The 24,203-nt window shown below is 36.1% G+C and overlaps 1 protein-coding gene across 9 annotated transcripts in view; it reads left to right on the top strand.

Moving 5' to 3' along the window:
• Nucleotides 1–24,203, top strand: part of LOC145674276 (BTB/POZ domain-containing protein 8-like) — a 257,841-nt gene that overhangs the window by 222,793 nt on the left and 10,845 nt on the right. For 5 of the 9 annotated variants that reach the window (XM_081744118.1, XM_081744116.1, XM_081744115.1 and 2 more), the window contains 3 exons: nt 1,260–1,404; nt 18,728–18,864; nt 22,915–23,093. In XM_081744118.1, the coding sequence (XP_081600244.1) occupies nt 1,260–1,291 (32 nt within the window). In that variant the 3' untranslated portion in view covers nt 1,292–1,404; nt 18,728–18,864; nt 22,915–23,093. Of the gene's footprint in view, nt 1–1,259; nt 1,405–16,308; nt 16,470–18,727; nt 18,865–22,914; nt 23,094–24,203 lie in introns of those variants that run through there. The other 4 variants (XM_081744120.1, XM_081744119.1, XR_014128880.1 and 1 more) reach the window with 3 other exon arrangements.

Genomic DNA, 24,203 nt, shown 5'->3' with positions numbered 1-24,203 from the left:
GAGCAGGATGAAAGTGGTGCCCTCTCGCAAAGTTTTGTCCGTAGGGGCAGACGCGTCTGCGATGGTGAGCATGCTCGTAAGCGACGAGTGTGGAAACACAATGTAAACTTCATATCACTATGTGTTTGTGAGCTTTATCGTTGCAGATCATGACTCAACACACTCCATTGACAGGAACTCAGTACATCATGGCTTCCTTATGGACTCTTACATCGTGAAAAGAATGCACTTTGGATCACGTTTCTTCACATTATTAGGAATGTCAGAAGCAAGATCAGTATGTTTTCTTACATGAGAGAATTAAAAAGAAAATCGTAAATGCACCAATACACTATTTCGTAGCTGTAGTCCGCTGAAAATTTGAGGGAATTATGCTGAGAAGGACCATAGCTCAAAAGCGAAGTGTCAGATAATAAGATACAGTAATTATTTTTTATTATAGTGTACTAGTCGATGTTAAACAGGGTAGGCGCAAGGGTTAGCCTCGATAAGAAGGAAATTTATGAGATCTTTAAAAACATCACTAATAGTTACCATAGATAATTAAGAACAGTTTGCAGTGCATTAGTGGTGTTCAGCACTACAACGTTCTGCACCAGCATCAAGACCTTCTAACGGTGAAGTGGTGGTTTAGGATGCGTTCTGTTCATTGGATCACGATCAGTCACTACACTGACCGTTTTCGATTGTTGTAGCTAATTGATTTGTTCATCGCAATTGACAATCCGACGCAAGAATATTTCTCTGTTATACACACAGAAAACATGTAGATTTGATATATAAGAACCTAAGGTTCAACTTGAAAAAAAAAATGAAACTTCTTATTCAGATTGCAATGCTATTATCTTTTTTATATTGTTGAGTATGTCAAACTTGTTCTCCCTTCTGATATTTCAGTTATTTCTGATAATTTAGAAGTTACACGGAGGGTCACATTAAGTGGTTCACTTGGAACGTGTAGAAATCCTTAACAGTGTTCGTTCAATTAGTATCTTGTGTGGTCTCAACAGTCCTCGTATTGAGAACCACGTTGATATAATTCTGCACACCTCTTTCACTTCTGCCACATGAAAGGGATCCTTACTGTCACTTTTGCTGCTAGGCAAAACAGCAAAATACAAGGCACTTTGTTATTCATGTAGGTGCAGCCTTTATAGGGATCGATCAGGGGTTATGTTTTAGTTGTGTGTGTTTCACATTTAAGACACATGTAATATGTTTTATTCACAGGTTTTTATTTTATTTATTTATTTTGATAGGTGTACTAGCATCAGACGCTTCTGCGTTCTAGCGCGGTCGGATGTGGGTTGAGCCTCAGAGAGGAAAGGTAGACGAGTAACACATTTGGATGGAACGTCAGAGGCGCCAACGTATGGAATTGCTTCCCTTACAGAGGATTACTTGGTAATTATTTACATTGTCGTTTCTGACTCATTACTTATGTTGAAGTTCAACCTTGCATTCTGTCACCACCTTTTCACCTTACAATTAGCTACATGTTGACATTACGAAATCGAATATTTAGTCAATGGACCTAAGTTTAAGGCAGGCATTTGGTTTCCTTTTTCGACATGATCCCTAAATTTGGCTACATTGTTTATTGTCTCTAGAAAATTTGTCAAAATTTCCTTTTCTTATTTCACTTTTTTATCTCAATATGCGTGGGTTACCTCAGTCTCTTCGGCATTTTTCTTCCTTGAAATACATTCCCAGGCTTATAATTAATCCGTTAAAAAATAACGGTTAATCAATTATAAATTTTGCTAATTTTTAATCAGTTAAATTTTATAGAAGTTAATTTTAAATTGTTGATAGTCGTTAAAAGATAGGACGATTAAGAAATTAATCATGATTTTTTCCCTCAAAGTTTGTGTGAAATTAATATTTTCTATGGTTATTTTGTGACTTATTTCAAAAACTTCATGGTTGGACTAAGATCTGGGTAGCCAATAGATATCGCCTAATTTGGAGATGAGACATCCCCGCAAGTGTCGTCAAAGGGACATTCACACTACTGCAGTATGATCGGTGTCACCGTCCTGATGAGTCCATATGTACCTTACGCCAAGTCGCCTTATTTCGGGAGTGTAAGATGTTCATAATATTTTGTTTCACCGCTCAGTGGTGACTGTGTCACTTATGCTCGTTCTCAAAAAATAGGGACTTATCACATAGGCGTGACTCACTGCAGACCAAAGAGTAACGTTGGCCCTGTGCAATGGCGTTTTATGAAACAGTTGAGGAACTTGACCAGTCCAGAATTGACATATTTATTTATTGACATAACCACAGAGATGGAAATGAGGTTCGTCGAATGTGATAAGGTGTTGCATGAAACCATGACCTTCGCTGATTTCGCAATCACAGAATGTGGTGTGTTGAACATTATCTTGCTCGAACAATTGATGTACCATTGTAGCTTGTATGGATACATTGTATGTCCTTTCCAAGGGTTCGGCGCATACTGGTACGTGGAATTGCACTTGACATCACAGTTGTCTAGTTGACTTGTTTGGACTTTGGTCCATAGCATTGGACTCATGTTTAATGTTTATTTTGTTGGATATTGAGAGTGGCACAAAGTGCTTTTAAATGCTACACATACAGTTGAGAAGTTGAAGATAGAATATAGCATGTGATAACAAAAAAGATATATGGATGTTTCAGACAAGAGTCATGGAAGATTATAAAAGTTAAGTAAGAAGATTAAGATTATGAGTTTAAGAAGATTAAGATTATGAGTTTTAGTTTTTTGAGATAGATTGATGTGAAAACTCGTGATTATAGAAATAGTTAAGATATAGAATAAAGAGGTCAATAACGATATTGTGTTTTTTAGTAATAGAGTTATTCTGGACGTGACAGTAATAGTTACACACTTTATGTAACATTTGATATCTAACATATTTGGCGCAGTCGTTTTGAAGAAATCTACGTTCCAAGAATGTCAACAATTCCGAATTTTCCACCCTTTAACATTGAAACAGATCGTCTACAATCCTACTTAGATCGGTTTGAGCATTTATGCATAGCAGGGCAAATACCTGAGGAGAGAAAAGTGTCAACTTTGGTTTACAGTGATGGGTACAGAAGCATATGAACAGCTGTGCAATATCTGTTGGCCAGTTTCACCTGCAGAAAAATCGTACACTGAAATCAAGGAAGCAATGAAAGGATATTATGCCACTAAAGTAAATGTGATATCGGAACGTTATCAATTTCACACGATGAAGCAAAAACCATACCAATCAATAACTAGTTTCGTTTTAGACCTGAAAAAGCAATCCTCGTACTGTGAATATACATGTTGTTTAGAAGAGAATTTACGAGATCAGTTTGTCTTTGGTGTTGCAGATGAAGGGATAAGGCGTAAACTATTAAACACCAGAGATTTGACTTTCCATAAAGCTACTGAAATTGCACTAACGATGGAAAGCACAGAACAGCAATTGCGGTTATTCAAGCCTGGTACTGACCATAAAGTGAATACAATTCAAACCATGAAAAGTCGTTTTTCAAACTTCGCAGATAAACGGGCATCCAGTTCCAGCTCATCATCACCTAGAGCATCTCCGAAGCCCAGGTCAAGTTGTAACTATTGCAGGTTAACACATAAGAAAGGAGCTTGTCCTGCTTGGGGGAAGACTTGTCTCAAATGCGGAAGAAAAAACCATTTTGCACTAGCATGCCAGTACGACAGTTTTGTGACACAAGAAGTTAAACAGCAAACTCTTACTATAGATGAAATGCCGTCACAGAATAATAACGACAGTCAACCAGAACAGGAAGAGTTGATCAATTTGGCTAGATTAATGCATTTAGACACCTTATCTTGTGGAAAGGAAGAAGAGATACAATTACCCGATGCGAGTACAGACAATGGTTTAGCTGACATTTTATTTTATGATCAGAGTAAAAAGAAAATGACAAAGTGCAAGGAAGACATAGACGAGTCAAACGTAGGATGTGAGCAATTGTTTATTTCTGATTCCATGGAAGAAAAACAAAAAAGTAACCCATTCATGGGAACAATCGAAACTCCTCAAGTCACGTCACCAAAACGATTTCAACAGGTATTCACAAAGTGGTTTGTCACCCGAAGAGGAAGAAGAAGTGAACGAGGGAATGCTAAGAGTGGTACTTGGCCGAAGCAGGTCGACGAGAATAGAGATTATACAGCGCCGAAGACCATCACAGTGCCTGAACACATGCAAGATCGAGAGCAAATTATTTCACAGCTTAAAAAGAACCAAAATGCAATGCAAGCGCAGATTAATTTTTTGATGACCAGATTGAATCAGCGGAAGAAAAGAAAGAAGTTCGTGGATTGGCAGTATAGTGAGTCTAGTTCTGGTTGATAGAACATAAATATTTAAAATGTGTGGTTTCATTTATTTTGTTATAGCTTTCATTTTGTAAAGGGGGGAGAATGTTGGATATTGAGAGTGGCACAAAGTGCTTTTAAATGCTACACATACAGTTGAGAAGTTGAAGATAGAATATAGCATGTGATAACAAAAAAGATATATGGATGTTTCAGACAAGAGTCATGGAAGATTATAAAAGTTAAGTAAGAAGATTAAGATTATGAGTTTAAGAAGATTAAGATTATGAGTTTTAGTTTTTTGAGATAGATTGATGTGAAAACTCGTGATTATAGAAATAGTTAAGATATAGAATAAAGAGGTCAATAACGATATTGTGTTTTTTAGTAATAGAGTTATTCTGGACGTGACAGTAATAGTTACACACTTTATGTAACATTTGATATCTAACATATTTGAGTACGCAACGATCGAAGTCTCACAGGGTACCGTTGTTTCTTCGCGTGTGCGAAAGTTGTGAACAGCACGCAGTATGACCTTTCAGGATGGTGTTACCCGTTTCTTGAATAGTTGTTTGAAACGTAGTTCATTTCTGGTGATGGAGCTTCCACTACTGAAGAACTCGTTCCCGACGTACGAAATTTCAACGGCGGCTTGGCGAAAATGAGAAAAAACTACATCGCATTGATTTTAAAGAATGAAAAAAAAAAAGGAGATTAATAAATATGGGAAAATAAACATGGAATGTACTGCTGGAATTTACTTTGTATTCGTGTGCATCTGCTGGTAGTTTTTTTTTTTTTTTTTTTTTTATGTAATTATGGTACAACACTTGCTTGCGTCAGTTTTGTAGCAATCCACTATCGGTATCGTATTATACCAGTATGTACTCACACACACACAGACAAACAAACAACACTGATACGTTACTGTTCATCATCTGTTTCTTCATCGACATCACTATCTTTTGCAATTTTTCTACTTTTGATGGTCAAATAGACGCGTTCTTTACAGAATCGTGACTAACGGGGTTAACAATTTTTGGCAAAACTCCATCTAATATGGTCTAAATTTGCGTACTGAAATCTAAGACGCACCTTAATGGAGGCTAAAAAAAAAATCGACAAAAGAGTGCGTCTTATAATCGCGTAAGTACGGTAAATGGAGTTAAGGTATACTACAGTTACGGAAGCTAGTCTAAACTAATCGATAAAGAGTACGTTTATTTCAAGGAAAGCATTTTTATTGTTACTTGTTTCAATAGGGTGCGTATTAAATAGTTAAGATTATACAACATTGATATGTTTCGGTAAGCAATACTGTTTTTTCTGAGAAGACTGTGTTGAGAATGTCAACCAAGCGTTTGCCGAAATGTACACACTTGAATAAGTAAAGGTGTGTTCATAGTGGGTACAATTTTAACATTTACAGTTGTTTTCTTTATGAACCTTAGACAGGGTTTGGCTAAGTGGGCCCTCGGGTTTCACCCATTTGAAAAAGCACACCTGGGGTTTTGAGCTTTTTGTTAGTATATATTATTGGTACCCCTAAGATGATCAGATTGAAAGCGATTTTTCCCAGATTTTGGTATTTCCTTGGGCGAATTAGGTGCTCTCACGTTAAGATATACAATAATATTCAACATATAATGATTAAATCTTTTCTAAGGCCTTTATGAAATTCTGAGTGCACTGAATACATAAAAAAAAAGGAGAAACTTACCTTAACTTGGGATAATTATAGAACAAATTAATGTATGATGATGGCATTTAGTATCACCCCCCAACCCAGTTATATTTTGTTGGAGATTTTATATGTGCGAGGTTGGGAGAGACACTAAATATCAGACATGTATGGATTACGCTTATAGCCTATTTGAAGTAAAATATGCAATTTTATATTTTAGAAAATACTGTAAAACAAAATGCAATAATAAAATTTAAGTACATAGTTTCCTAGGATGTACACATTTGTATGAAATATGGCTAAATATTCCGGTCTACACAAATGTGATTAAAGATGAAAAACTACAAACATTGAGAAACTAAAACGTAAAAGATATTTTCTAATTTAGTTTGAAATTATTTTCTAGCCTAGAGTCACTAAGTTCAATGTTGCCCAATGTGAAAGGATCACCACTCCGTAGAATGTCTCTCACTTCCCCGATACTAAATGATTTTCCACAGTAACTAATTTCAGTGGTTGACGATATGAGAAAATTACCACTCCGTGTATCCCATATATTTAGGATCCATTAAATTCACCAGCAGGTGAAACGGTTGTATGGCTTGATCAAATCCTTCTTTAAAAATGCTGCAATGCTGCTTCAAAATGTCATCATCATGTAGATCCAACTACACTTTCACTGTACGAGATAACGAAGTTAATTCCGCCTGCAAGATATCCAGGGCGAAGGAAACTACCGGTACTGCCTTTGAAGATTTTGTGCTTCCGTATAAATGATAACATTGTCCAATAATTTACCAATTGACTTGTCAATTTCGTCTTTATGCTCCGATGTTATCTCCCTGTACATGTGATAATTAGCCAAAGTTTTGACGCAATCGAGATGGGAATTCCAACGTGTATCACTTGGAAGCTGAGGCATCAGGCCATTTTTCTCCTTTAGCCATTCGTGTGCCTGATGAATGTTGCGAAAATACTTCTGTATTTCAAAAATATGTTTTAATACCGTTTTAGGTGAAACTTCTTTCTCAACCAAGTTCAAAAAATGTGAAGAGCAACCATACATGATTACTTTCGGATACTTCTCCTTGTGAAGACGCTACATTTTGACATTTTATTTTCATTGTCTGTTACAATAGGGACCACTTTAACACCAAATTTTTCTTCAGATTCTTGAATTGCTGAATCAACCACACCGGCACATTTTTTTTAACTGTTTTCTTCTGAGAACCGCAATCCATAGAATGCAGAAGGAAACTTTCATACCCCGTGTGGATACTCACAGCCTGAATAGGATGATTTGTCACATTACACCATCCATCTATTGTCAGAGTAACACTGTTCGATGCCAACTTTTTTCGCAGCTGAGCTTCAGTCTCTTCTGCTGCAATGTCTAAAAGATTACCACTCATCATTTTTGAAGATGAAGGAGAATAACCAGGTCTTAACATTTCAATCATTCCCGTAAAGTGTTTGAGCTCAGCAACATTGAAAGGATTGTTTGCCGCAAATAAGAACTGCGCTATAGCTTTATCAAGTATTTGGTTCTGGTGCTCAGTTGTTTTTATCGCGAAATCACTTATAGACAGTTGAAAATTAAAGGGTTTTGAAATTGAACTTGCACTGACTGCATTTGGAGTACAAGGGGCATCGACACTGAAACTAACATTTGAGGAAGGTGACACTGTCGTTACACTTGAAGAAGGTGATACTATCGTTGAATGTTCCTCTCGATCAATATTTATTTGTAACTGATCTTCTTCAGACTTCCTATTCCGAGCTTGACATGTTTGCATTTTCATTTTCAGTCTCCGTCTATTTTTAGTACTTCAGCCCACTCACTAATAACTTTTCTACCACTTTCGACAACTTTTGGCATGTTTCTCTGAGAAGAAAAGAAAAAAGTAAATGAAATCTGTAAACTCAATATTTTATAAAAATAATTTCCAACCTATGGTCTGCAGGCCTTCAGGAATGTGGTTGTAGCGGAGGGTATTTTAGTTGTTAAATTTTATGGCGGCAGTGTACATTTCTGATGGTTTTCTGATACTTTTCTCAGATTTTCTGATGGTAGGACACTTTCTGATTTTCAGATTCAAATATACATTTCCTCTATTGAAGCAGAACAGCTTCAGTTCTTCTGTTCTAGTATTTATTTTTTCTCATCTTTGCGAGTCTGCAGGCCGCTATAAAAGGGTATAGTAGAGTAGAGGAGGGTGGAATAGGGTAAAATAAAGATAAGTAGGGTAGGAACAGGTGAGCTTAAGGTTAAGGAAGTTTTGATCCATTTTCATAAAATTAATCGAGTGTCATTTCTCGTTTCTGAGTAAGTATGCCTGATGGAGCGGGCGTTGTAAAGTTAACCCTGGGAATTTACCGGGAAGCAATGATTATTTTGCTTTTTTGTGTGCTTTATGATATGTAAGAAGAGCAGCTATTTATTACGAAGTTGGTCATCCACTGGCTTTTGGGGGCTCTAACGCGCCTTCACTCACTAACGCTCGCTCGGCAACACTAGGTGAATTAACTATGTGGTCGTCCTCCTAGGTTTTGGATACAAGCGTCATAATTGGTTTCTCTGTGTTCCAAGGTTTAATATTTAATTCACTTACTATGGGAAGGGGGACCTGTGTTCTAGAACCTTGCCGCCATGTTGGATGTGTTACCGTTACATTGAAAAATGTAACTTCCTCCACGTTTCTTTACAGTTATTTTCTTAACACATTTTCTACAATTTATTTTTAGATTTATTAAGCCATGACTTTTACTTACTTTTAATAGATTTTTTTCTGATTATCACTAGCCATGTTTACAAAACGAATGCTCATTACAGTCCCATAATCCTACCATAAAGTAGCCTTGCTCCAGGTAGTTCCATCCCCTTGTCAAATAGTTCCATGTTTACAAGCTTTTATATAAGAAAATAATCACAACTTTAGCTCTCCTTATACATTATCAAGCACACAAACTAGCAAATTATTCGTTTCTTCCCGGTAAATTTTCAAAATTTTGTTAGAAACGGACGGACTTTGGAACTTAACCCCACATTAGTTTATTCTGAAGTTACAAAGAAAGAGGTATACTTCCATACAAGGTATGCCGTAGCCACGGTACGAAATTACTTCCGTGGTATGCAAGTTTTCGACAGGGTCGTTGGCCTCCTCTCCATTGAGTTGCAATGAATATAGATAATAACGTGCCGGCACGGTTCTCAAACACTGATCCCCTTTTCCATTGAGTTGTAATAAAGGTAGAAGACAACATGTCCTGAAGAGCTATTATCCACCTTCACTCGCTGCCGCTCGCTCGGTAATACTGTGTGAATTAAGGATTAAGCTGTGGTACAGAAAGGGACAAACTTCGCTGCTAACTATATGTGGGTGCTTCCCGTTCTGGAACCTTCCCAGAGGCTTTTCTTTCCCCGATATCGAAGATAATATAGGCCTGTAGCTTCCGGATAACTTTCAGCAGTTAAACAGAGTGAATTAATACGATGGTATTGCTATTTACTCAACGTATTGGTTAGGTTTAGAGTGCGGATATATATATATATATATATATATATATATATATATATATATATATATATATAATATAATATAATATAATATATATGTGTGTGTGTGTGTGTACACTTTGATGGCGTGCTTGTATTGTTTCAGCTGTGTGTTGCTTGACATTAGTAATAAAGGAACATTTGTTAAATGAATATATTGCTTGTATGAGATATAAATTTTAACGTGGAAATGTATCAAATGAAATGATATATCTAGTGTGACGTGTTTTTTTAATTTATTTTATTTTATTTTATTATTTTTTTTTTCCACCGAAGCTAAGGGTTATGGTAATGATGAGTAATGAATGAAATGTTGGAATGAAGAAAGTGGAATTGGAAGCGTGAGCCACCCCATCTCGTCTCGCATTATGTATTGTTTATAATATTTAGAGTATAATGCTTAAGTGTATTTCTCGAAGTTCATTTGTGGAAATGGAAGAAGGGTGCATTATGTAGTTGCCTTGACACGACAACTTTTTTAGCTCTTAATTTTTTCTTGGAGTTAGTTCTTTGGTTTTATTGTTTGTGTCTATTTTGCTTTTATATTTACTTCCTGTTTGATTAGTATTCCTGTAGGATCATCATTAAATCATCATAATCGTACTAAATTTAACTTTCATTGATTTCGGACGGTTTGTCTTCTTCGGACCTTTACGGCAAGAAACATACAGTAATAATTACAGAATGAAGGGGAATTAAGTTAGTTTCTTTTAGCATTACTTGTTTTGAATGACATGAAATAAGCGTTCACCACTTGTGCGTGGGGTCCTTAGTTCAATCACAGCCCGTGCCAAGTGGGCTCTGTAGTGGATAAACACCGTGTGCGTGAGTTCTCTCTAGGCTATCCCTTTTTCTCCCATTTACTTCATTCTACCATTTCATTCATCATAATCACCGCCTCGGTGCATAATCGTGGAACATTGACTAAATATTTCATGAAAAAAAAAAATTCTGGCAAACAATAAACACTGTCTAGTATTAGAACAGCATTCAATATTGTGCTACTTGTTTAAAAGAAACATTGTTTCTGATACTAGAACGTAAAGTAATCAAAATTTGTTGCTTTTGTTTGAGTTTTTTTTTCCTTCCTACTTCAAAAGCCGTAGCTCGAGATGTAGCTCACGCTGGTAAAGCAAGTGTCAAACATGGATGGCATTACTGATATTAAGGTAACTTCATGAAGTAATGACGTAATCATTACTTCATGGCTAAAATTGAAAACGTACACAGACGTTAATGAGTATTATTATTAAGAATACGTAGGTGTTATAGAATGATTAATCTATCACTTCCGTTACAAAACAGTAGATTACAAAGCTTTTGTTTCTTAGGTAAGGATAAGCTAGCACTAGGTTGTCCAATATTTTCATGTGAGGACACGGCTTCAAGAACCGCTTCCGTCGAAGTGTGCACCAATCCAATTGTTATGCTTTCACATTCCTTCCCATACATTTCCTGAAACGCAGATAGTGATATCTGTAATAATAAAATGTATACTTTGAAGTTTAAAAAGTAGTCTTTATGAGGTTGTTAGATTGGTTTGTTTGGTTCAACATCGCACGATTATGCCTTGGCGGCCAAAGGAGACGTTGACCTATGGTTATAGTGGAATGCTAACCTCATTTTTCGTTCAACTGTACCTCATCGGGAATCGAATCCAGGACCACGTGCACAAAAAGCAAGCGTGCTAACCACTAGACCAAGCGACCAAGTCCTACAGTTGTTAGAATGAAGTATATGAAAATGAAAAAAACAGCATAACCACAGTTTCAGAAACCTAATATATTCGTTTACTTGTCAAAAAAAAAAAAAAAAAAAAGGTAGGTTTTACATAGTGGCCTCCATGGATACTGGATAGAGTGAATGACCATGCGAAGGTTGGCGAGGAATAAACACCATACTTTATGACTAAACTGGGGTCTGCCTATTAAGATAAATGATTGTATTATTTAATAGTGTTTACAAACGAAGAGAATTGGAGAAAATTTGTCACTATACTGTCAACTCACTTCCTGTAACGAATATCAGTTAGATTAAATTTCTTAATTCCTCTTTGCGCTTAAAATTTGATATTAACCACGTTCATTCAACACAATCTTTGTCTGAAATAGCAAAATTAATAAATAACAGGGAAATGTAACACATCTTCGCTCAAGTAGCAACATCGCCTAAGCGACATTGTTGTTGAAATTGCATTTATTGTATCTCCTTGGAAACGTGTGTATTAGGGTGGAGCGAAAAAATCAAATTTTCGAGTATCGAATTTTAATAGGGCTCAAAAGTTGCGTATTCTCGTGCTGATCAATAGAAAAATGGAACGAAAAACATCATACTTTTTATCTTCAGTTTTCATAAACGGCCTAAAGTTTGAAAAAAAGATATGAAAAACACCAAACTTTAAGCAAGAAATATACAGATTACTTTTTCCACTTCTATAGCGTCTAAGTACTTCATTTTAGCTATGTGAGATCATGTTTGCTAATAATTCGGTAATACGAATGATTTTATACATTTTATTTTCTTAATGTTTTTGCATAATTTCGTAATAACTTGTTTTTTTAATGAAATGGCACAGAACTCACCACGAGAAGGTGGCTGCAATTCTAGTTCCACCCCACACCCTACCCCACCATCCTATCAATTAGGGTATGCTAAATCATGTTGATTTAGTCAAGAATTTAGCCTTAAATTCAAATTTTTAAATCAAATCTTGGCATTGTGAATCTTGAGAGCAAAGTTGCTCTAATGTAGCTATCTATGTTTTCTTGTCCACACACTTTTCCTGCATACTCTGTAACAAGTTTGACACGTCTTTCAACTTCCTGAATATAGTATGGAAAATGTAAGGACTCAAACTCAGACCAGATTTATTATACATAAGTGATAAGATCTGTTCTCAAGCTTTCGAGCACTGGAGGGGGAGACAGTTAACATTCTCTCCAATATATCAGCTCATTCTAGTCCCTGGCATCAAAATTTTTTGAGGGTGCCATAAAAGTTCTAACAAAGCAATTCAGACAGGGCAGTCTGCTCCAAATTTGGCTCTAAGAGACATTGGACCTCTCAGTCAGCCCCGGTAACTGATATGTGCAAACCGAGTTTTAAAGTAGTACGTTTCTCAAAGAAATCCTACTAATGAACTCAAAGTGCTTATAAATTACGTTATAAGGACATATGCCCCTGTCTGGTTTGAAAAAAAGAGGTATTAGTCAGTGAAATATAAACCTAAACATATTTTGAAGGTAGTTCAAGCAACAAGACATTTGTTAAACAACATTGAAAGAATCATCGATTCTGTGATTGAGAGAAACACGTTCTTCTGTCATCAAGAGTAGGGTTGCCAGATTTAGTAAACGAAAAACCAGGACACCAATCTCAGGCTAAGGATTCCTACTCATTTGGGCAGAATCAATTAATTACCGGTACCTGTCTTTTCCAGGTTACTATTCACAGTTTTCCACTCCATTCTATACAGAGCTAACATAAATGAAGCTCCAGAAGGGATATATAAAGAATATGAAAAGATGACATAAGAAGAGCTCCCTGGTGTCCGTTATTCCGAATTCCGATTTGATGTGTTTAACAGGTCTTAAATATTGCGCGAATTTACAACATACCCTCCCATTTATGATTGAAGAGATACTGTATTTCATTGTTGCATCACCGTCTGAGTCTGAAACATTACCCTAAAGGATATGCAAATTTAGCAGTTAGCAAGAGAAAAAATACATTTACGCTAAATTCAGATCGATAAACAAAACTTATATATCTTTAAAGATTTACGCAGGTTCTTCAAAAGTTTGACAGGAAAAATCAGTATCAAAATTAAACAAGACGTTCCTTTCTGTGTTTAACTACTACTTCTCGTGCTGCAATAAGTTGTTACGGAATTTTAACCTGAAAATTACTGACAATTTGACTTCACACAACATTGAGGAAGCAAATCAATTTACTTCATTTCACTTTTCTTAAACGATGGCATACAGAATGAAATAGACAGTTTAAATGCTATTAAGATGTAGCGACTGAGAGCACTATCGCCATTGTTGATTAAAGTCCAAACAATAAAGCAGTTCTGCGCTGCTGATTGAAGTGTATATAACTAGTAGTTAGGGGTCGTCCACATATTACGTAACGCGACAAAGGAGGAGAGGGTTTTGCCTTGCATTACAAAGTGTGATAAGCGGGGAGGAGGGGTTTACGTCGTCGTTACGTAACGCATTTTTGGTATAATTTTTATTTTAATTCTCAGGTTTGTATGAAATCGTTTAAACAACATTTTATTCAGTTCTTTCCTTTTTTAACAATAAATAACTAAATATTTCTGTTGTTTCGGGAAATTGCGAACATTTATCCTATATAAATTGAATCATACAGAAGAGATTCGAAGCCGATGACTGGTTACAAACACTGCGTGTATTACAATACAGTAAATTTCCATTTTGTGACTATCGCAGCGTTACATTTACGCCAAACGCTTTCTGGAGGTAGTTGTTAATGATCGTAACCACCGCTTGAAAATGCCCTCGCCTTCCCATTCGTATCACTATTTCTGAGAATATTATTTAAAACTTTTGATTTGAATCATTACCCACTCTATTCTTTTAAAGAATTTCACATGTGAAGTAGAAGAAACTCTTTTTCGTGAAGACATAATTTTTGCGACGGAACGGTCCACGGTTTGCAGAGTAAAATAAGATATAAAAAACCTAATTCATCGGATGTTCATCTTGTACTGATTTCTTTTCTTTTTTTTTTTTAAATTTTGGATTTCAATATTTCTGGAGAAATCAAGTTTATTCGCATTCTGGCACTGTTTTAGGACAAGAATAATTTGAAAAGGGGTAAATTGAAGTCCAAAGTCCAAAGAAAATGCTCAAAGCTTGTTCACAACAACATATTCCTGATTCTTCACGTATGCGAAAATTTCTTTGCATCGTCGAGATTGGCAGACTTCAAATACACGAAGTATCCTGGATCCCGAAAGAAACAGGACAATGTCAGTTCGTTAGATTCCCTTTCACTTGCATCTTCCAGTAGTATTTCCTTTTTGCCACTCGTCGGTGTCCTTTCATAATGGGTGCAATCTCCTTGAGCAAATGACAGTATGCAATTTCGAAGAATTAAGACTGTTAATTAAACAACCTTATGAGGTTGAAATATTATTAGGGTACTACCACTTTTTAATACTTTGATTTTTTGGCGGAAAAGCACCGCAAATATATTCAGAATAGACGCATTTTGTAATAAAATGTTCTACTATTAAAAATAACTCCCAAAATAAGCAAAACTGGCTAAAAAACAAAATCCAAAAAGTGTTGCGTAGCAAAGGGGGAGGGGCTCGGTTTTGCGTTACGAAGGTAGAGTGAGGGGGTAAAACTTGGTCAAAAATAGCTTTACGTAATATGTGGACGGCCCCTTAAAGCCCATCACCTTAAAAAGACTTTCTTCTCTATTGAACGTGATATTCAGAAAATTGTTACCGAAACGTATGACCCTCTTGAATATTTTTACAAATCCGTTTTTTACCCTCTGGCAAAACAACCCAACCAACCAATAAGATAAAAGAATAGATGTGATTCTCAAACTCCTTGTTGTTTATTTAGTAAAATTAATTGGCTACACAAATCTTCAAAAAACGTTACGTTTTTAGCTGAGACGTACTAGTTCTTGCATGTTTTTTTTCAATCTGAAGAACGAAAACCGTGACAAACAGGCGTCCCGAAAGCCTTTTTCAGGACGACAGTTAATTCTTTCATTGAAAACCGGGACGTTCGGCAACCCTAATCAATAGAACATATTGTTGGCTATTACAGTGGATGAGAGACAACACGTATGACAGTTGGATTACAGGAGAGTGCTAGAGGCAAAAAATCAAGATCCGAAGGGGGATCTCTGTTAGAATTTATGGCACCTTCAATAAATTTTGATGCCACGGTATTAGCTGTTAGCTCTCTCTGGTGGTATTAGCTAGTATGTTAAACGGTGCCCCCCCTCCTGCAATATTTAAATGGTGCATAAGTTCAGCTTTTTTTTTGTCTATTAGTGTACAAGTTACAAGCGCTTAAGAAGAGAAATAGACCTCCCTGAATATCACAATGTAAGTCAAGTTTAATACACCTTTTTTTTATGGATCATTTTTTAGTTTGCTTATGTAAACAATGTTCCCTTTTCTTTTCTTTTCAAAGGAAGAAATAGACGATGAATCATTTGCACCTTTACCTGACGACAAATGTCAAGGAGATTATACCAAAAATTGGCCCTAGAATGATTTTTTTTAAATACCAAGAATATAAGGAACAACAGGACAGACAGTTATCTCCAACGTTTCCATCACCTACATCATCTGTAGCAAGTTGTGATCATAATTCACCTGAGGGAAGAGAGAGTTTCTTAGGATCCCGGGTCTCTTCACAGTTTGCTTTTTCAGAGATAGCGGTTGCAATTGTGATTGAAATCATGCTTTGGTTACTTTTAAATGTATTTTAATCGTAACAACTGAAAAAAAAACATCAGTAGTAAGTGAACGGTTAAAAAAAAAAACTAAAAGATTTACTTCTACCTAAGCTATGAAGTCATTACTTTTCCCATTCGTTCATGCAGTGTCATACAACGGTAGATGGTCCAGTAATTCCTCAAATACATCAAATTTCACATCGAAGGCTCGATAGAATATTCCACCAATTTCTTCTCTACTTTTATATGTAATAGCTTTTTTTTAAAAAAAAAAATCATATTAGAGAGAGAGAGAGAGAGAGAGAGAGATTAGTAACACATATTGAACGCTTACAACATGGCTGTAAACTTTGAGCCCGATAGTCTAATAGACAACTTAACAGCTAGTAGTTGTAGCAGCTCAACCAGTAAAAACACTGAAATTTCTAACGTTGTGGCAGAATCATGTAAGAATTCCTTTCTACTTTTTTCAGCATTATTGTAGAAGTAAACGGTGTTTTTTGTTTCTTAATGTTGAATATCATTTCATTAGGATGTAATAAGTTGCTTACTTGAGTACTCAGACTTAACGTTTACCTTCTGGTATTGTTTCTAAGGCGCTCAAAAGAATTAAACGAGTAGCTTATGTTCACTCCTCCAAAACTTGAATATTTGTAAGTCCCTTAAAAGGTACAATTTCCTGGGCAAAAAGTAACCAAACATTCCAAACACTGCTCACACTTTGATGTTTGAAATATTCAACTCCTATTTGGTACTGAATGCTACATTATTTTCAGATCAAAAATGGTGCTTGAACAAAACAGAAAACTTGTGATTGTGTTTTTAAAAACACTTTCGTAAGTATGATTTTTCGAATGTATTATTTTTTTTGAAAATACGGTTAGCGAAAAAAGTACGTTAAGTTTTGTCACTACTGTGTGCCTCGCACATGCTCAAGATGTACATGTCTAAGCGAATAATGTCACCATGCTTTAATTTTTCTAATTTCCTATCACAGTCTTCGAAACGTTTTAGATGTGTAGATTATAAAGTTTGATAGGTTATTGCTATGAATTGATTACCTTTCACTTCGGTTTTATTTTTCTGCATGTTTATGGTCAACATTATATTTTCAGATTGCCAGACTGTCATAGAGCATGTTCCTATTTCAGGAGAAGATCATAGTTGATATGTTCAACTTCAAAACATTCCGAGAACTAACATGTCTGTCCGACACACACGGTTTTCGATCGATTTCGTGTACATATTGTATAACAGGATCACTTTGAGTGTTTTAATGTTTCTCATAAAAGATAGCTGTAATTTTTTGGGTATCTCACTTCATTCTGTCCATCTCTTTATCCTACATGGAATTGTACAATGTTAGGAGTTCTCGGCCCGACCCTCTTCCGAATGTACTATCCTGATGTAATTGATGTCATGTGAAATGTTGATCTTTTATATGTTACCGTACCAAATTTCACGATTCTACCATGAACGGTTTTTATTTTACAGGTAATTGAATGAACCATGGCGGAGCCAGCTGTCAAATTCACCAAAGAGGAGTTGCGAGGTGTTATGAAGTTCTTCTTCCTGCGACAGAGGGCACCCAAGGAAATCCATGGTTGCATGCTACACCCATTGGGTGAACAGTGTCCTTCATACTCCACTGTGAAGAAATGGTGTGCGAACTTCAAGCATGGTGAATTTTCAACAGAAGAGGGTGACACGTGTGGTAGGCCAGTGTCAGTGTCAATTCCGGAAAAAGTGGACCAGATTCATGACCTGATTTTGAGCAACAGACGGATTTCGCTTCAGGAGATAGCTGACGAAGTGCACATACCCGAAGAACGTGTTGGGTCAATAATCCATGGTCAGTTGGACATGTGCAAGCTTTCTGCGAAATGGCTTCCGAAATGTTTGAACGCGGATCACAAACGCGAAGGTGTGAGATCATCGCAGGTGATTTTGCGGCATTTTGCGAACTCCAAGGACGATTTTTTAAATCGGCTTGTTACCCAGGATAAAACGTGGTTGCATTACTTTGATCCGGAAACCAAACAGCAGTCATGCGAGTGGCGCCACTCAGGATCTCTTACGGCCAAAAAAATTCAAAGCACAAAAGTCCGTAGGGAAGGTGCTTGCCTCGATATTATGGTGTTTTGCTCTCAGACTACCTTCCAAAGGGCCAAACCATAACTGCAGAGTACTGCAGTTTGCTGGCTAAGGTAAAGGACGCTATTAAAGAAAAGCGCCGGGGAAAGTTGACACGAGGTGTCTTGCTCTTGCAGGACAATACTCCTGTCCACAAGGCTGGCAGAACAATGGGTTTTCTGAGAGACCTAGTGTTTTAGTGCATTGACCACCCACATTACTTGCAAGATCTCGCCCCTACTGATTATTATCTGTTTCCAAAACTCAAAACAGCACTGAAAGGACAGAAATTTCACAGTGATGAAGAGGTGATAACAACTGCGGAACAGTTTTTTCCAGACCTTGAGAATTTTTTTCTTGGGGGGGGGGGGGAGATGGAGAAGTTGCTGCATCGAAGTGCCAAGTGTGTTGACCTTCGAGGGGACTATGTTGAATAGCCTCACACTTTCATGCCTGCAGCTCAAGTCCTTCTGGGTCGGGCCGAGAACTTATCAGTCCATCCTCGTATATGCGAACTGTTTTCTTGCCAGGTGTAATGCTGTTTTGGTAAGCACTACATTTTTGCTTACAGAATTTGGCCTGCATATTGAACTCTTACCTAGAAGGAAGAGAAGTATTGAATGTATACAAAACAAAAGGATGTTTAAATCAACGAACACGACAATTACTCAGTGATGTCATAATTCGCCACGTTGGACCGAATACAAGGTATATTCATTTCTCTTGTCTCTTTCGGTATATATATCTTGTCCAGTTGTGTACCCCTGACAATTTGCAGGTCTGAGCTCCTTCGTGGCTAAGCGGTTAGCGTACCCGCCTTTGGCGTGGGAGACCCGGGTGCGATTCCCGGTGGGAGCTCATGCGGTTCGAATTCCAGGTTAATCAGTAGGTCCCGTCTCATAGTGCCTTGTTGCTGAAAGGGACGTTAAAATCAACTCACCTCAATTTCCAGGTCCTATACTGTGAGTCTTGAATAGAAAGCTCTTGGTGAAATACTTTTTTAATTATTTACTTTTGTAACTAATCAACTGAAGTTCTTTTCATTTTCATTCAGGGTTGGCTGGTTTAAACCAAGGTGGTTTAAACCAACTGGTTTTTTCAAAAAAAAAAAAAAAAAAAAAAACTGATTTAAACCAAAAAACAAAAATGTTCGCAAAAAAATGTAAGTGTTCGTAAAATCTTGATAAACATACATTTGTGGGTTATCACGTTTCACTCCCATATATTATTCGTATTGTATTCAGACCTAAATTCCTCATTCAGTACTCAAAGAAATTATGCTACAAAAGCAACTTTTGTTCTTTTTATAAGTTTATGAATGTTTCTTTTGTGATTTCTTTATAGTTTGTTATTATTGTTATGCAATTGCAATCAAAGAAAAATTCTAAATATTGTTTCGTTTTAATAATGTTTACTATTGGTAAAATACATCGAAGTGCTGTACTTTTTTTTGGGGGGGGGGGTCATACAAACCCCACGAGAGGCAGTTATTGAAATCAGAAATATCTTTGGTATCTATTTATGTATAAATGGGTCAGAACCAAAGTGGACTTAAATTAATTCGTATCTTTATTCACTTTTATTGCTGATATGCAAATTAAGTCGTTGCATTTCTTTAACTTGGACTAATAAAAGTCGTAGTAAACTAACTTGGACTAAAATATTTCTTCTGAACTCTGCAATATTTTGAAATTGTCCATATGTAATTCTGTATAATAATTTCATTTGTGCAACTGTTTTTTTTTTTCCCTTCTGAAATGGCTCTTGCCAATTATACTAACAAGTATGTAAAGATCAGTACAACGTATTTTTTATCAGAAGTCCTTTGTGAGTGATTTGGCAGACGTATCGCCAGTTAATCCCGGTTTCGAGTTCAAATAGAGGACAATTTCTCTTGGATGTAAGCCGAGAAGCGGTTTGGATTTCGTTTTAATCTTATGTAACCCCTTCCAGCATAACCTGGTTGTTGTATATTAACACCAGGGTTGGCTGGTTTAAACCAAGGTGGTTTAAAAAAAAAAAACCTTTAAATCGTGTGGACTTAATGGTGACGTTTCCACATATCAAACCATCCGCATTACGTTTATTTACTTTTCACCTTTTAATCAAGGGGTCCAGTGTTCAATTCTTGGTCGAACCACAACCCATCTTTCAAGTGTAAACCAAGTAGCGATTCGAGGTGTCCCATTAAGTGAAAGTGTTCTCCGTGATAACCGTGGTATTTCATAAGAATGTTAAGCCTAAACATACAAAATCAAACCAAATTATACACTTCTACTTGAATGAGTGCCTGTTGTTTTATAAAGAAGCCAAGGTTGCTTAAATATATTGATAGAAATTGGCAAAATTTATCAACTGCCTACGTAGCTTCCAACATTAATTTGGACTTTGTTTTAATTTTATTGAATGATATATTCATACCAAATTTGTAATTTAATACCTCAGTTTTAGCGTAGTGATTATGATATGTTGACCTTAAAATTTTACATACAAATACAAATTTTACATTTAAAGTAAAAACAGGATTTTCCCAATGGCTAAAACGGGAGTTTCACGATTTATATATAATTCTACTTCTGTAACTGTTCATCTTTTTGTCCTTTTGAAATGCCTCTTGACATTTACGTTAACAAGTACGCCTATGTAAAGATGAGTACAACGTATTTTTATCAGGAGTCTTTCGTGAGTGAGTCGGCAATCGCATTTGTGACCAATTGGTCCCAGTTTCGTGTCCAAAAGGATAGTTTCTCTTAGATGTAAGTCGAGATTCCGCTTTAAGCTTATGTGACCCCTTCCAACATAACCTTGTTGTTGTATAATAACACCAAGGCGAAGCAAACTAATTTCTGTCCATATCTAATATAAATACATAGAGTAAATTATTTAAACCAAAAAAACCGGGTTTAAACCAAAAAACCTGTTTTTTTTTTCAATAAAAGCCAGGGTTTTTGCCAACCCTGTTTTCAGGTATACAGTTACTGGTGGAACACATCTAAATGTTCATAAACTTGTGTAAATAAAAGTAGTTGTTTACATTTTCATTTGTTAGAATTACTGGTGCTGTACTCACGCTGTACTTACGATTATCCATCCTGTGTTTGTAGAGAAAGCACTTGAATTCCGAGATGATATGTAAGTTATAGGTTTTAGGCTACTTCCTTTCCCGGGGGCATGGTGGCTCAGTGGTAGAGCGTTCACCTCCGGTGCCTGGGGTCTCTGGTTCGATCCCAGCTCGCGCTATGTCGACTTTGTGGTGAACAGGCACCGTGTTCGTGGGTTTTCTCGGGGTGCTCCCGTTTCCTCCCATTATCTTCATTTCATTCATTTCTCATAATCACCGTCTCCTTTAGCCTAACTGGCATAACCGTAGGACGTAAAACTTAAAGATTTCAGTTCGTTTTTACTTCCTTCCCCGGGACTAATTTGAATCTTTTAAAGGAGTGACAGCAAGGAGTCATTGCATATCAAACCAACACAATATAAACGATTTTTTTTCTCACATTACGACAAGTACGTATTTGTTCCGGGAAGTAGTTCTTATTGTTCATTATAAATTTTATTGTTCATATTGTATTCGGTATCATTATTGTCCCTTATCAAAATGCACACCATAAAACATAAGTAAAAGTTTACACTACAGCCACTATGTGATGATAATGTTATTTCGTCATAATTGTAATAAAGATGTCTAATTTAATCGAATATTTAGTTACTTCTCTTGTATTCTTCCATTTTTCTTTCTTTGGGGGCATGAAGTGTAATTTTATTAATATTAATTTATAATTTCATACTTCACAGGATTACGAGTGAAACTTTCATCAGAATAAGTGAAGCTATTGTTGACCTTTCTCCAACAGAAAATAAAGTTTGTAAAAAAAATAAATAAATAAATACTCTTCTACGTATTCAGTTGTTTGATCTCTGTTAGAAATTGGTATTTTCAATAAGTAAACATTATTCTTTCTCTATCTCCTTCAATTCTTCTGTATATATTACAGCATTGAAAACTGCCTAACCTCAGTGATGAAACATTTTAGTGCATCCAAAATAATTCTTCTTCCGAAGTAATACAGTCGATAAACAAATTCACGCTTTCTTCTGTCATTTCTCATATTACGGCAGTGGTACAGTAATACTGAAAGATTAAATGTGAAGGAGGCATATATTCATCAAGCAGTAAAATGCCAGTTGCTATCTTTTATGTTTTATTGTATTCCTTGACGAGCTCCGTGCTGTAACCTTCGTTGTGGGCGGTACTGCCTTTCCTTTTCGGTGGGGTATTTAGTGATTGTGTAGAAATGTTTATTGCGCTGTCCTTTTAAAGTAGGATTCTTTCGGGATTTCTCTTAGTCACAGAAGGCAAGTAACAGATTTTTATCGTAACATATATGGCCATAATGTGACTTCTTTTCGCGGTCATTTGTCTCAGGTGTGACGCGCTCAGGAAATAGCTCACAGGAAACGCCAGAAAGGTAAGAGAAAAGGGTATGTATGAAATTTGGTTCATTTCACATGTCCTTCCTTCACTTTTCTTATTTTATTTGCTTGTGTTTTAAACTTATTTCTTTTATTTTGTTAAATGAAGGCAGGAATAATTATCATATATTAAATAATAATATGTATATGTGGTTTTGTCACCAGAGAAAGACGCATTTCTGCATGTTTCTGGTAAATGCTTATATGTTAACTACATGTATGATTCAGTATTAAAAGAATATTGACTGAAATGAAGTTCCTATTTTCATTTGTGTTTTACAGCATACATATTACAATCCCCACTCTCTGACCCAAGAAAGGAAAATTTTAGCAAACTATGTGATAAATATGACAACAGAAAAAGATCTCTCCGTGAAAGCAGTATTCTGAGTCGCAAAAGCGAAGCAGTCAAGGAAATTGTAGCAATCAAGGAAGTTCAGATGGTATTCCAGTAGTTCAAGGTAAGGTAGTATTCACCTTAAATGTTTCTGTTATTCTCACTGTTTCTCAGGATTTTAATTGTTGCTTGTCGAATACATTTCTTGTGTATATCATATATAAAAGAGTATTTTTTAAATTGTAATTTTTATATTTTATAACGTTATTTTAGCTGTCCCGGATGTTTCGCTTAACCGATTTGAATTCTTTTTATCGAAGAGTACTTTTTTATTCGTAATATCCATCTTTAACAATCTTCTGGTACTTGCGCGACAATTTTTGAGAAACAGTTTGGGCGTACTTAATATTTTCTGAGTACTCATCATTTGCCTCTCTGAAACGTATTTAAAATGTACTAGATGATTGTAAAACATGGATATTTGCATAGGGCATATCCTAGTTTTTAAGTGATGTTTTGACCCGACTACGATAGTTCCTATAACAGTAGAGCTATGGATCTTTATATTTCATTCTTCCTCGTATTCGGCAGCCCAAGACTCCGAAATTATGCACTTTTGACCACAGGCCCATATGGATTTTTGATGTGAGGAATTACCTGTTTCAGTGTGTCGGTCTAGTTCATTAACACCCTATATATAGTATAGTATATATAGTATAGTGTGTGTGTGTGCGCGCGATATCACATTATTACCAATACTAATTATCGTATTCGAAAGAGTGCATTTCAACATTTGGGCATTTCACATAATCATTTTGAAGTTCTTTCTGTGTCAGTGTATCTTTTGCATTGCTATCTTCACATGATTCTGGATACTTCTTTCCTCTGTATCTCCTGTGTTTCTGGGTGTCGGCCCCTAAAACTTCGGATTTCTCACGTTTCTTCACTCCTCTATCGAATCGCATTGTTTGATTGGACAGTGCTACTATTAATATAAGATGTTTCCTTGTCACTATAGAATCATAGTTAAAAAGAAAATTAAAAAAATTGTCCTCCCTAGTAACAAAAGGACCAACTCTCTCTCTTGCCATTGTTGCAAGCAGTCTTGGACATTTGTGGCAACTGTGGCCTATAAGCCTGTCTCATGTCAGAGGAATGATGTCTTTCGGCGATCACAAAAACCGGCAAAAGGAATTGGGAATGAAGTGTTAAAACTATATATTATCATCATGTT

This window comes from Thermobia domestica, chromosome 17 (genome assembly GCF_964235325.1).
Source record: "Thermobia domestica chromosome 17, izTheDome1.hap1.1, whole genome shotgun sequence".
In the NCBI taxonomy this organism is placed as follows: domain Eukaryota; kingdom Metazoa; phylum Arthropoda; class Insecta; order Zygentoma; family Lepismatidae; genus Thermobia; species Thermobia domestica.
This window is presented reverse-complemented; position numbering and strand designations above follow the sequence as displayed.